This window comes from Pteropus vampyrus, unplaced genomic scaffold (genome assembly GCF_000151845.1).
Source record: "Pteropus vampyrus isolate Shadow unplaced genomic scaffold, Pvam_2.0 Scaffold2, whole genome shotgun sequence".
Classification (NCBI taxonomy): domain Eukaryota; kingdom Metazoa; phylum Chordata; class Mammalia; order Chiroptera; family Pteropodidae; genus Pteropus; species Pteropus vampyrus.
In genome coordinates, this window is record NW_011888783.1 from 14,570,045 (window position 1) to 14,584,072 (window position 14,028).

The 14,028-nt window shown below is 52.5% G+C and overlaps 1 protein-coding gene across 1 annotated transcript; it reads left to right on the forward strand.

Moving 5' to 3' along the window:
* Nucleotides 1–8,532: 8,532 nt before the first annotated feature.
* On the forward strand, nt 8,533–12,380 carry EVX2 (even-skipped homeobox 2). Its single transcript, XM_011357168.1, has 3 exons — nt 8,533–9,145; nt 10,068–10,348; nt 11,658–12,380. Exons 1-3 carry the CDS (start codon nt 8,719–8,721, stop codon nt 12,378–12,380), a joined length of 1,431 nt encoding a protein of 476 aa, XP_011355470.1. The 5' UTR covers nt 8,533–8,718.
* The last annotated feature ends 1,648 nt before the right edge of the window (nt 12,381–14,028 follow it).

Here is a 14,028-nt window from a genome sequence, read left to right on the forward strand (position 1 = left end):
GCTCCCGCCCTCTTCCTCTCGCCCTGTCTCCCTCTGCGAGCCTCCCGCCTCCCTCCCGCCCGCCCGCCCTCCAACAGGTTAGCTCATCGCGGGACGTTTATAAAAACGAAGTTCAGGTTGGGAGGGGGCCTGGGCCGGTCGGGGGGCCGCCTCCCTCCCCAAGGGCACCCTCTCGGGGCCGTGCCATTGGCTGCGCGGGGCCACGTGGGGGTGGGGGCGCGGGAGAGCCTGGCTCCTGGCCCCGGCCCCGCTGGACCCACCCACCCCGGCCCCCACCTCTCCCCAATCCCTTGTGCAGCCCACCGCCCCTTCCCGCCCTCCTTGGGACCCTGGCGTTTGCGCCGCAGCCACCCCCACGAGCTGATTGCGCGACCAACCATCCTAGGCCCTGTTTGCGACTGAGGCGGGCGCCGAGGCCTGCGCCTTGTCTCCGCCAAGGCTGTTTTGCCACCTCTCCTCGGCTCCCCAAGCTTCACAACTAAATGAAGGCGAATGACAGAGATGGTCAGAATGATGTGAAAACAGACCGATTTTTGATTCTGTTGCCTTGGATTAGCTCACCTAGACCTCAAATCCGAGAGAGCTAATTTTCCCGACCTTGCCATGGGGCAAAGGCATTGCACTCATGTTACCCCAGGGGATCCTCTGAATTAAGACCAATTGGAGCAGACCCTCATACACACGTTGAACGCCAGAAGAATGCCCACAAAGCGCCCTTGAGCCAGGCGCACAGACTTAAAAATAAGTCAAGCAAATGGAAAGACCCAGCCTCGGCGCAGGAACCTGATGATCTACCCCAGTGTGAAACGTCCGGATGCCTGGTGCACACTATTCGCCTCTACACTCAGGCCAGCCCGGAGTAGTCTCTCGCGCTGGGCTCCCCAGGCCTGGCGCAGTCTCCCCCGACGCTCAGAAAGACCCAACTGGGGCGCCGGGTGATAGCCACTCCACCGCTCGCCGCAAAACTTGAGCGCCTCGCCTACAGCCGACCGGCCTCTTGCATTTCGCAGCCACTACTCACCCCCGCCCGTTACTTACGCCAATTAATTGAAAACTTCACTTTCCCAGGAACCTTTGTTTCGCTTTCTTTTCCAAGCTGCCAACTTCAGAGAACTGAGAGGGGCAAATTAAGAGGGCGTGTTTTTTTTCCCCCCCGAGCAAAGTTGGGGCTCCAGATAGGAGCAGTCCAGAGCACCTGGGTCTAGCTTTGAAGGAGTAGAGCAGGTTCTGGACAGTCCCATCAGGCTATCAGAGATCACAGCCCTGACCTGTCTTCGTTCCTTCGTGCCATTCCTCAGCCACAGATCCCCAGTCCCCTACCTTTCATCTCAGTCATCAATGGGGAGCCAGTGTGAGTGCTGTGGTGAATCTAAGGCTCCACTTTAGGAGCGACATTACATTCGATTAGCTGAGGGTTCTAGGGGTGGTTGTAGGAGCCCTCAGAGTGAACCCATTTGGTTCTGTAACATCAACTCCCCAAGCCAGCCCATCTCCAAGAAAATCGCTTCCCTGAGCCTGTGATTGGTGAGGCCAGCTTGTCACCTAGCACCACTGTTCCTGGCCCAAGAGTAAAAGAGCCAAGGAGGCCCTCCTGGGCCAGGCCTGGCATTGCAGGGTGGGCTGCTGGTGTTGGGAGTGTTGACACGCAAAACCCAGTAACCATAAAAGGCTCAAATAAAGGGGAAAGTTATGAGAGGGGTGCTGGAAAGGAAAAGCAGAAGAATTTGTTTGACTTTTTGGAGTCCTAGACATGTTCATGATCAAATGTGAGACAGGAGGAGCTAAGCCTTAGCTGAGAATCATAGAGAGTAGACATTTGATGATGAGAACAATTTTGGGTACTTGAGAGAAGGCAAAATTTAGCAACGGAAGCTGCATCGGCATTTAAAAAACATCAGCCAGGGCCAGGTGATAGAATTAACTGACTTTTTTAGAAGAGTATGGTTGGGTTCTCGTTACCCAACACTTATAGTACCAAACCAATCATGGGATGCTACTCTGAAATGCTCTTATTTTTCCTTTGTCTTCTCTTCTTTTTTTCAGAGAGAAAAACGTGAAGATATTTCGAATTTTTTATGTGACCTCAAAAAATAAATTTGTTGAAATATTTCTAAGACATAATTGGAACCAACGAACTTTCAGTCTCTTTAAACTAAATATCCTTGTGATTTTGTGCCTTGGGACTTCTGTGCAATTTTCTATCTGATAAATACCTTTTAATGACTGATTATATGCTAAAAAATGAAGAAAGTGAAATTAAGAGAGAAAGAACTTGTCAAATTTTGCTGTTTCCTGACAGCCCTTCACTTTGGGCTTAATTAAAGTGCAGCAAATTAAGTTCTGCAGGAGGGAGGAAAGTGAATTAATGCTCTGGTTAAAAGATACTTCTCAGTGGTTGTCTTGCCTCCAGTTGCCTGTGAGACCCTCTGGTAGGACTTGGGGTTTTTCTGCCCAACCTCGGGGGTGTTCAGAGACCAAAGACGCTTTGAACAATAAGGAGCATTGCCTCTTGCTATCTTGCCACAAACCTACTTCAAGTATAGCTTTCAAAGTCCTGGCCCTGGGGGAGGGGATTACATTTAGGAAAGAGGCTCTGACTGGACCCTAAAGTACTCCCAAACCCAGTACCTCAGGGAAGCTGCTACTATTGGGTTATAGGGCTGTGTGGTTGAGTACCAGGCAAATTCAGGGCTGCTCTTTTTATGAACTAATAAGACACATAGTTTACAAGCAGGAGTGGTAGTTAGGGGAGGAATTTTGAGGCTGAATTTGCAGAAACATTTCATTTAGCTTGTATACCCTGTGTCTGAGCTGATTGCAGGTTTAAAGTTAATAGGAATAATTTTCTTAAACTGGCCAGGAGCACAGACTGATCCCCGTGTACGTGTGTGGGTATGTTAGGTTGGGGCTTTAGCAATAGAAATAGTCTTTGTTAAATGAAAATCTTTTGAAACATAGATGTCTCCAGACACTGATTGATGTGTTATTCAGTGAAACCAGGATGGCCCTTCTTTGTCCAAAGTCCCACTGTGCCAGAGAGAGAGAGTCAGATCAGCTCTGCCCTCTTCTATAGCATGCTCTCCTCTCTCCTTTTCCTCCACAAGTATACCTTTTTGGAGTTGGCGATGTTCTGAAAATCACATCCTCTTTTCTTCCTTGTAGATGATCTTTGAAATCATGTCCCTGTCATGGGTTGGGAATGGGTAGATGCAGGCTGCGATTTAGATTTATTGAAGAACTTAAGTTCCTCTACTTGCCAAGACAGCAGTGAGCTCAATTAACCACATAATTAATCGGTGACCATTAAGGCCAGGACAACAATTGCCAGGTCCTATCAGAGTGGGGTACTGGGGGCTACTTTGAAAGTGTTATCTTTGATGGCCACACCAGGGAGTGCAGGAATTCTTCTAATTAACTTATAAGAAACAAAAAACAAACAACAACAACAACAACAACAAAACCCAAACAAACAAAAAACAAAACAGTGTAGAAATTGAGTCCTAATTCCAAAGTAAAGCCTTAAATCCAGTGCATCTGGCTGGACAATGTTCTTAACCAAGTCTGTGCCCTGCCAACTTTGGAGCTAATTTTCCCTCTTCAGGCAATACCCACTTTCATTCAGGCTGGAAATATCAAAAGGATTAAAAAAAAAAAAAAACCCCAAGAAACCTAGGGCAAAGAAGGGAGTCTCTAGCAAAAGCTAGACAGTGGAATTCTGAGTCTGAGGACTTTCTATGTCTGAGATTTATTTTGTTTGCATTTAACAACACAGTTAGGTTTTATTAAATGCAAATTGTTTGCAACAAAGAAAACCTTCTTCACCGGAAGAGTTACTTGGTAAAACCAGATTTGCCTCCCACAGGGCAGCTGGCCCTTGTTTGAGATGGAGAAAACTCCTCCAGTCCTGGCGGGAATTATGCACAGGGAGAGTCTTCTCTCTCACTAGAAGCACTAATCTCCAGCAAAGGGGGTGCTGAAGGGGTGGGCCCAGAGCAGGAGACCCTGGTAACTGGTTGCTTTTTTTGCAAAACGAAAGCTGGGACCGCAAACACTTTTCTACTGTTTTGTCCAACATCTCAAGGTGTGGGATTGTCCTGGAAATACACTTATCTAGCAATGTCATTGTTAATTGAAGTCCAGAAAGTGCTCACTCTGTCGACTCTTGGGACGAAAGGAAATCAATCTCTCTCTCTGCCTCCACTCCCGCTTCCAGCCCCCCTTTTCCCCCAATTCGGCAGAACCTAGTGTCTCCACAGAGAATTCAATGTGTGGTTACCCTCAGGGCACACGGATGAAGGTTAGAGAAATGCCCAAACACCAAGGGGCAGAGTCGGGGGCGGGCGGCAGAGGGGCGCAGGGAGGGAGGGGAAGGGACAAGTGGTCAGGCTTAGCTTCCTGGATAGGCGGCGCGCAGTTCCCCAGGCCTGGCGCTAGATGTCCCTGCAAGTTTTCCTGTTGCGTCTCAGGGCTCACGAACTTCAGGCAGGCAGCGTGTCAGAGTAGCCCTAGAATTCAGTGAGAAATTACCCCTCCACCCTCCACCCATAGCTGTTCCCGGAGGGGCAAGAGATTGCAGAGGAAGAGAGAGAAGAAATAGAAACAGCCAGAGGACCGGGGAGAGACAGCTTGAGGCTGGCCTGCCAGGGATGGCAGCAAAAAGTTGCCAGTACGGAGTCTGGCCTGGAGTCCCCAGACCAGCGTCTTCCCTTATAAACCGAAACCTCCAAGCCGTGGGAATCGCACTTAGCCTAAAGAAAATGTACCTGGGTTTCACAGCCCAGGCTCTAGCTGTCCAGCTGTGCCACCACACCCAGCGGCCCAAGTCCTTGAGCGAACTTGCGTCCCAATGCCGGCCCGTGGGATTTTGGTCCCGTTTCCCCGAAGCCTTACGAGTGGAAAATGAGAGCCAAGCACCGGTGGACAGGGCGCCTCTCGCCTTCGGAGCCTGGACAAATTTTTATCTTCAGTGGAAGGCCAAAAATGGAGAACCCGCTACTGCTCAAAAAACAAATAGTTATTCTGAAAGCCTAACAACAACAACAAAAAAATTAGGCCTCTTTCATGTAATTCCTCCTTTTGAGCAAAAGGTGCTTCTTAGTCCATTTGGAGAAAGTCCTCCCTGAACCCTTACCCTGCAATGGATCTTAAAAGTTCCTGTCCAACCATGCAGATGTTTGGTAGACACTTCTTTTGTTTTATTGTCCTGTACCTTGGTAGTGGGTGGGAGGCCTTGATGGCCCCAAAAGCTGTGTCTAAAGAACGAGGACATTTGACAGACCTGTTCCCACTTTCAGCATTATCTTCCTGGGAGAGGTGCAAGGTTTGGGCATTTCAATAATAAACACGAACAGAACTGTGTTAATCTTCTTATTACCCTACATAGGCTCAATGTCTTCCAGGTAAGACTGAATTTAAAGAAGACATATGCAAAATCAGAAAGTCAAGTAAAAATGCTGCCCAAAGCTTTTAAATACCTTATAAATTGGATATTATCAGGTAAATTTAAAACAGGAGCAAATCCTCTGACCTCTCTTTGTGGAAAGTTTCTCATGGCTGAGAAAGGGATAAATAAGACAATCAATTTCTAAAGTTGCCCATGAGCCTTAGGTGAGATAGTATATGTAAAAAGCACTTGCAATTTCAGAGTAAAAGCTATGTATAAGTTGGCCAATACTGCTACTACTAGTAGGTGTGGAATCTAAATAATTAAAGGGCTTTAAATATTATAATGGAACCTTCACCGTTTCCCATGAAACATTGTCTGCTAAATGCAGTTTAGTGAAAAATAATAGGTGCCTTTTACTGTGAGTAGTTTCCCTGACAGTCTCGAAGATACCTTTCATAATAAACATGCTAGAATACAAAATATTCGTGTTATTTAAAAGGTGTAAAATAGTTTTCAAAACCACTAATGAATAAAGGTGTTGCCGAGAAATGATGTTTTCCCTTTTCAACGGCACAGGCTTTGGGACCCGAGGTGCGGGGTCCCAGAGAAAGGGAGGAAGTGGGAGACCCACTGACTGGATGTAGAAAGGAGTCGCCGTCAGCACCCTAGCCTCCAGCGGCGGCTTCTGTGATTGAAAACTGCTCACAGTCGCCGAAACCGCGAGGAAAACAGACGGGGGCGCCAAACGACAGCAATAAAGACATCCGCGACTTCCGCCCAGGTCGCGCCTCGGCCAGAACCGCCCCCCATCCACCCCTGTCCCCGCCGCCAGGCCTCCCCCGCAACCCGATCCTAGACGAGATGTCTTATTCAGTCCCCAAAGACATTTGGGGGTACCCTTCCCAGGTTCCTGGGACAGCGACTCCCTTCCGCGGGGCATACATAGCCTGCTAGGGGTGGTGGAGCTGGGCTCCTGGACTCCAGAGCAGGGAGGGAGAGGTGGGGGCATCAGCGAGGCTGAGCTGACCGCATGAATGGCCAGAAAGACAGCCCGAGAAGGGCTTGTAGTACTCAGAGTTGGGTGGCCTTTGGGGCAGAGGCGGAGGTGGACTTTGTGTCAAGTCCTCCTCTTGGTTTTCGAAGCGCACCGCGTACCCCTTCTCACATCCCCAGCCACCACGTGCCTATCTAGCTTTTCATTTCTCACCTTGGGGGAGAACTCCGTTTACTACCTTAAAGAGGTGGAATTGATTTTCTAAGCAAAGCTCGCGTTGTTGAAATAAGTTGGCGCCGAGGGGAAATGGAGAGAAACTTTTGGCATTGACTGTGTATATAAATGTATATAAATATACTTCACACCTCGCCTCCCCTCACATTCCTGACGCGCCCCCAACGGGTCCAAGGTTAAAAGGAAAGCGCCAACAGAGAGATGGACAAATAGATCCTGGGTTTGCCCCTAACACACCCTGATGTGCTGGGTGTGGCGGCAGGGAGGAAAGGGGGGGCTTAGGTTGGGGTATGGGTTGGTGCTGAGGCGGGATGCAGGACCCGCGCCCAGAGCCCAGATTGCCAGGGTCTCTCGGCCACTTTGGAAGCTGTCAGGCCGCCCTACCTGTCCGGTCCCTATTCTCTCTTGTCCCCTGCGGTTGCCGCGGATCGCTCCCCTTGGCTGCTGGCTGGCGGACCTGCACAGTGCATTGAGGGTCAGGGCAGGGTGGGGCGCAAGCGCGGGAGGAGAAGCTCAACGGCCTTGAGTAAAGATTGATCTTCGTTAAAATGGTTGCCACCGGCGTCATTATGACCATCAAAATTATCGCCAAAAGGCTCAGCCGCCAAACTCAGGCTGTGATGAGCTGCAGCAAGACTGGTCGGAGACTCTCGGCGCCCGGACTGAGTGCGGGGAATACCCCGGGCCACAGGTAAGGGCTGGGGTGGGGGAAGGGAGGAAGGAGAGAAGCAGAGCTGAGTGGAGAAGGCAAGGCAGCGGGATGGTAAGAGAAGGAGGCTCTCTTCTTTCCCCTGATTGACCTCGAAATCATCCCCAAATCCGGCAACTTTGCCACAAAGAATTTGATTAGATTGGGCGGGGGGAGGGAAGGAAACCTGGCAACATAAAAAGTAGATTTGGGCGGCCCATATGGCGCTGTAAATCGCGACTGTGTTTAAAGTTAGCTGTCGAATTCTGCTATGAAATCGTCCAGCCGAGTTCATTTCCCCCAGGGAAAATGCGCAGGCGAGAAGCCTATCCATCAGCAAGATTATAAAAGTAAAAAACCCAGGACTTTAAGTTCAGAATTCACTCTGCAAACGGTGTTAAAAAATCGGAGAGGACCTAATGATTTCCGTTTGGAGGCGCGAGCCCAACGCACCTCCCCAGCCACGTAGCACTAAACTGCTTTCAAAAGTCTACAAGATCAAGACACCTCTCTCTCTCCCTCTCTCTCTCTCTCTCTCTCTGTCTCTCCCCCGCCCCCCACCCGGGCGGGAGAAAAACAGCCAGGATGAGGCGAAGTGGGTGAGAGAGACAAGTCGGCGTCCTATTTGTTAAATAAAATACACATTTGGTTCTGAAATTCAAAGATAAGTACTCCAGGCAGGAGCGCAAGGTCTCCTTATGCAACTCTCCGTACATCCTCCCCCTTGCACTCCTCACCCTCCTCCCGCTTGTAAATGTTTTTTTTTTTTTTAATCTTCCCGACGATCTACTTTGGAAAATCAAAGCATTATCTATTATTTAACACGTATCTGTGTCCGAGGAAAAATGAGGAAGGCGCCGCATGATTAGGACCTAAGGGGCAACCCAGCAAACTGAGAGCGTAATGATGCCCCTAAATGAAGGGGGAAATGTGCCGCGGAGCGCTCTATTAATCAGACTGTCAATTTCACCCCCGAGGCCAAACCCCCGGGCGAGCAGAACTGGCTCTAAGCGGGCAAAGGACCGGAGCCTTCCTCCTCACTTCTTGTCTCTTCTCGTCTCCTACCTGGATCTATTTGTCTGCTCCGAAGCCGCCTTCATTACCCACTGACAGGAACGTGTATTTATTTGCTTATAAACCTGTTACAATAAATGATTATTCGAACGGCGTCATTCGTACCTTAATGACGAGCGAGCGCTACTTTTTGATGAATGACATCTCGGGCTCGGAAGGATGTATGGGTCATTTTGACCAGTCATTCCCTCGCTCTGGCATCCCACAATTTTTCCGCCTCCCTCCAAAAGAGATAATAATATTTAGAGGCGCTCGCTGGGGCTGAATGAGAATTAGCCCTTGGCGCAGCCCATCATTAGGACGGGACAGCCGGGCCACTGTGACATTTTTTAGAAAGCTGAGATGATGGAAAGAATAAGAAAAGAGATGATTCTGATGGAGAGAGGGCTGCACAGCCCCACGGCCGGCAAGAGGTTCTCCAATTTGTCGGATTCGGCTGGCAATGCTGTACTCGAGGCCCTGGAAAATTCGCAGCACCCGGCTCGCCTCAGCCCGCGCCTGCCGTCCGCCCCCCTGCACAGCGCTCTGGGAGACCTCCCTGCCAAGGGCAAATTCGAAATAGACACTTTGTTCAACCTGCAGCACCCGGGCAGCGAAAGCACCGTCTCCTCCGAAATCGCCTCTGCCACGGAGGGCCGCAAAAAGCCTGGCCATTATTCGGAGACGACCGCCGAGGCGGACATGAACAGCGACGTGGAGGTGGGCTGCTCCGCGTTGCGCTCCCCCAGCGGCCTCGGCGCCGCGCAGCTCAAGGAAAACAATGGCAAAGGTAACCTCGCCGCCTGCGCCGCGCTCTCCAATCCCATCCTCCCTGTTTCTCTGCGGCCGCTGCCGGCCCTTCCCGGTGCTTTCGCCCCTCTCCAACCCTCCGCAAGCAAGTTGCAAAGAGCTGGCTCAGGCAGGGGTGGGACGCATGCAGGGGACTGTGCCCTCCATCTCGGATCATTGAGTCTCCCAGAGAGGTGCAGGCCTGGGTCTCCAGGCCCGTCCGCGGGCCGGCCTTCCCTCGCTCATGAGTCCGAGAAAATGTTTCTGCGCGCTTCTCTAAAAGCCGGTGCGAGTCAACCGGCCCCTTAGCCAGCTGCTGAGTCGCGCTTGGGGAAGAGTGCCCTGGGCAGCTGCTATGAACCCCGCTGCCTCGGAGCCCCTAAGGCCAAGTCGAGGGAGTGTTCTCTGTAAAGGAGCCTCTCCGGGAGCCTCTGGGAGACTTGCTTGGGTCAGCGGGAGAAAGAGTTGAAAAGTAGAGTCCACCCCCTAATGGTTCCCGGTTTGAGCGGCTTCTGGCTTTCGATCTTAAAATTTTAAACAAACTCAAAAGACTGTTCAAGAAAGGTTAGAAGCCATACAGAAAGCTGCCCTGTGGTCTCCAGACCATGGCAAATCCAGAGCTGACGAAACTGCGCTTACATGTAGGCATTTTCCCTTGGCTAATTTTCCTCCCAAGTTGAAATTTTCCAATGATTTTTTTTTTAAAAAAAAAACACCCCAATTGAGTTCCTATTATTTGGTTATGAAGTGCTCTCCAAACTTTATTGATTCCATTAACGGCAACAATTTGTAAGCATGACAGACCCCATCAATTCAGGCAGCGCCTCGCCTTCCTCTCCCGGCTGCCCCCATCCGCGCACAGCCCTAGCGCAGGGATCTCGGCCCTACAGTGACTTAAGCGCTGCTGGCCGTTTGTTTGCCAGGGTACGCCGAGAGCGGTTCGGCCGCGGGCGCTACAACGTCCGCTTCGGGATCCGGCCTCGGCAGCCTGCATGGAGGCGGCGGCGGCGGCGGCGGCGGCGGCGGCGGAGCGGCGCTGGGCGGCTCCAGCTCTGGCGCAGATCAGGTGCGGCGCTACCGCACGGCGTTCACCCGCGAACAGATCGCACGACTGGAGAAGGAGTTCTACCGCGAGAACTATGTATCGCGGCCCCGCCGGTGCGAGCTGGCCGCTGCGCTCAACCTGCCCGAAACCACCATCAAGGTATCGATTCCAGCACGCGCCCGTTCCAGCCTCCCTCGGGGTCTCTAGATTGATTTTTGTTTCTCCTTTCTGGGTGGCTAGATTTAGCTAGGGCCTGAAAACCCGTCAGAGAGAGTCACCGAAGAAATTGGCATATCTATTTCTCAGCTGCCGAATCCGAAGGGTCGGCAGGTCTGGCTGACCTGGGAAGGCCCCGGAATGGCGGAGCGGATGCAGCGAACGCTCGCGTACGCCCAGGTGCCCCTAACCCATGTCCAAGGCCGCACTTTCCCCTTGGCGGCAGAACCAGCTCATCCTTGTTCCTCTGGTACAAACCAGACGTGAAACTTTTCATTTGCTCTTGATCTTGGAGATTTATTTTCACATAAATCGTTGCAACGCAGAGAAAGGAATACTATGTTCTTAAAATCGATTAGGTTGAGAAAGTAGTTTCCTAAACATTTTTCTCCTGGAGACCGGGTAAAGGGCAAACTCCTGAGGGAAAAACGCAATGAAATTGTCCTTATTTATATATTTTAGATAATTAATTTTATTATACGTCCGGGAGAGAGAGATGGGAGGTAGGGCGACTTGGTGAACACTTCACGGAGAACCCGACACGCTACAAAAAGAGGAAACTCGGTGGGATAGGGGAGAGGTGTGGAAGTCTCCGTTCGGTTTGCTCGGGCTTTCTTTAATTTAAAGTTGTGATGAATGATGTCTTAATTAGATACCGGGTTGGGAGGGGTAGAAAAGTCCCCTTCCCAGTTTCAGAGGATGTTACTCCTGCCGCTCACTGGAGGCAAATGATTCCAACAAAATCATCCCTTCAATTTCAAAATCGGACCCATGCCCCTTGGGGCAGGTCTTTGCAGCTCAGAGGACTCAACACCTCGCGAGGCGAACTTTTATTTATAAAAGCTGCCGCCGCAGCCTCTCTTTAAAGGCAGCATACAATCCCTGTGCAAATCCTGGGATTGAGAGACCAGTGCTCAGCGAAGCCGGGCACCGGCGGGTGGCGGGAAGGAAAGGAAAAGTTGGGTTGGGACGAAAAACCGCAGCACAAAGTAAGGGAATAGAAGCGTGAGGAGCCGCAGCAGTCGAACACAGGAGAGAAGTCTCTCTTCGCTAAGGAAGCTGTGCCCACGGCGGGGCACACTGCCTCCCACACCGTGCCAGCTGGGAGAGCAGAGGGGACTGGGAGCTGGGCCCGGTCAGAGGTGGGTAGGCCAGATCTTCCAGAGGTCCAGGAGGGGCAGGGAGGCCCTGGACGCCGGCTGGGGCCTCCAGGTGCTCCCTAACTCGGGCCGCGGCGCGGCTCTCCCCGCAGGTGTGGTTCCAGAACCGGCGCATGAAGGACAAGCGGCAGCGCCTGGCCATGTCGTGGCCGCACCCGGCCGACCCCAGCTTCTACACCTACATGATGACGCACGCGGCCGCCACCGGAAGCCTGCCCTACCCCTTCCACTCGCACGTGCCCCTGCACTACTATCCGCACGTGGGCGTCACGGCTGCGGCAGCGGCTGCTGCGGCCTCCGGAGCTGCGGCCGCGGCCTCATCGCCCTTCGCCACTTCCATCCGCCCGCTGGACACCTTCCGTGCCCTTTCGCACCCTTACTCGCGGCCAGAGCTGCTGTGCAGCTTCCGCCACCCGGGCCTCTACCAGACGCCCGCAGCCGCCGCGGGGCTCAACAGCGCGGCCTCGGCTGCCGCGGCTGCAGCAGCTGCTGCGGCTGCGGCCTCTTCGGCCGCAGCGGCCGGGGCGCCCCCCAGCGGCGGTTCTGCGCCCTGCTCGTGCCTCAGTTGCCACAGCAGTCAATCCGCGGCGGCGGCCGCAGCAGCAGCAGCCGCGGCTCTGGGGTCCCGGGGTGGCGGCGGGGGTGGCGGGGGTGGCGGCGGCGGCGGCGCGGGGGCCGCCGGCGCCTCGGACTTCGGCTGTAGCGCCGCGGCGCCCCGCTCCGAGAGCGGCTTCCTGCCCTACTCAGCCGCTGTGCTTAGCAAGACCGCCGTGAGTCCGCCAGACCAGAGAGACGAGGCGCCGCTCACCAGATAACTACGTCGCCGCCGCCAGGGGGCCGTGCCCGCCGCTCCGGGTGTCCCCTGAGCGCCCCCCACGCCCTCTGTGCGCCCACGTTCCCTGTGCGCTGCCCGCTGCTAAAGCTGCCGCCAGGGGGCGCCCCGGCGCGGGAGGTTGAAGGGAACCTGCGGTAATTGGGGGGAAAGACCTGGCGCGAAAGTCTGTCGGGCGTCCCCTAAATATTTCTATTTTTGTATTTGCTACCCAGCCACCTCCCCTTCTCTAAGTATGTTTCCCGCCGCCCAGGCTGCGCGTCCCGCCTCTGTCCTGAGCTCTTGGTCTCCCCGAAGACAATCCCCTCTCTCTCAAACCATTCCTCTGGGGTCTGGGGCCCTGGCTGTAAGCCCTCAGGCCCGGGTTACTCGGCTGAACCACGTGGCCAGAAGCAACGGAGAACCACAACAAAGAGAGAAGGGAAAGGTGTGCGCTAGTGCTTTGTGCGGGAGGGAATGTCACCCCCGAGGTTCCTGCTGCTGCTCTTTTTTCTTTCATCCCTGTTCTTTTCTTTAAACGAGAGTAAGGGAAGGTGGCAATTTTTCTCTTAGCCTGAGCTTGTTAGGCGCCCTATCTGAGGAGACTGGAAGAATGGAGGTCTGAGGAGAAATGTCAGGAGGGCGGATGGAGAGCGCTGGCTGCTGCGGGTGTTTGTGAGATTTTTTTCTGCGTGCGGGAGCAAGGCCGATAGGACTGTGGCCGCCTTCCTCTGGAAGGACAAAGCAGAGGTGGGAAGAGGTGGCGGCCTCGCCTCCTCTCTCTCGGCTCACCACCATTCTCTTTTGATTTTTGGTTTTGGATGGAGGCGTCTTGTATATTTATGCAAGAAGTTATGGCTAATGAGGTTGCCACAGCCTGGCCAGGAAAGGAAAGGGAAACGAAGGGAAGGGAAGGGCAAGTTTAACAGATCGCTGGAGTATTTGAAGAAGCGTTTTCAGCTCAGTTTTTCAACTACCGGGTTCCACCCCATCTGGGAAATACTTGAATCTCTAGATATATGCTATTATCCTGAAGCATTTCCTCAGACACTTTTATGAGTTCAGACTCTATTCCCCTCACCCCTTTCCCTTCTCGCTTTCCTATTCCTCTGGTAAAATGGTTCTTGGCATATTTCTCACGCGTGTCTATTGCGCCTTCGCCTCTGCAAAGCCACCGCTGCGTTGTTGAGACCCGTTCTGCCAACCCCGGCTACTGGAGGGGTTTCCTTGGACTTGAAGAAAGGCACATCAAAACCCACCAGTGTTAACTGCCACGTCAATTTTGATGCTAATAATGTGCAGATTATGACGAAAATTGCCAATCATGCTCTCTGATGGACCTCCTTTGAATGTGGAATTGGAGAAAAGTTCCCCGCACGGAGACCTGCTGTCAAGTACTAACAACCCGCTAAGGGAAGTCATTAGGAGAGACGGATAAGAGACTCGGTACATAAAACATTGTTCTTGGTGCATAGAATGTATGTTATTTAATGTTATCTCTGTTACCTGAAGTGATTTCGCAGAAGAAAGCCACGTTCTTATCATCTCAATTGCCAATTTTCATTTTGGTAACTCGGACGCCCTGGGTAGACTTTTCTCTGTTAAGTTGATATTCCACCAATGTGAACAGCCTCATTAAATCAAGCCCAGAT

Bases quoted from the DNA above. Each gene is read 5' to 3' on its own strand.
- EVX2 (XM_011357168.1), top strand. From the start codon at position 8,719: ATGATGGAAAGAATAAGAAAAGAGATGATTCTGATGGAGAGAGGGCTG. The intron at 9,146-10,067 runs GTAACCTCGCCG...TTTGTTTGCCAG, and splicing joins CAAGGAAAACAATGGCAAAG to GGTACGCCGAGAGCGGTTCG. The intron at 10,349-11,657 runs GTATCGATTCCA...CTCTCCCCGCAG, and splicing joins TGCCCGAAACCACCATCAAG to GTGTGGTTCCAGAACCGGCG.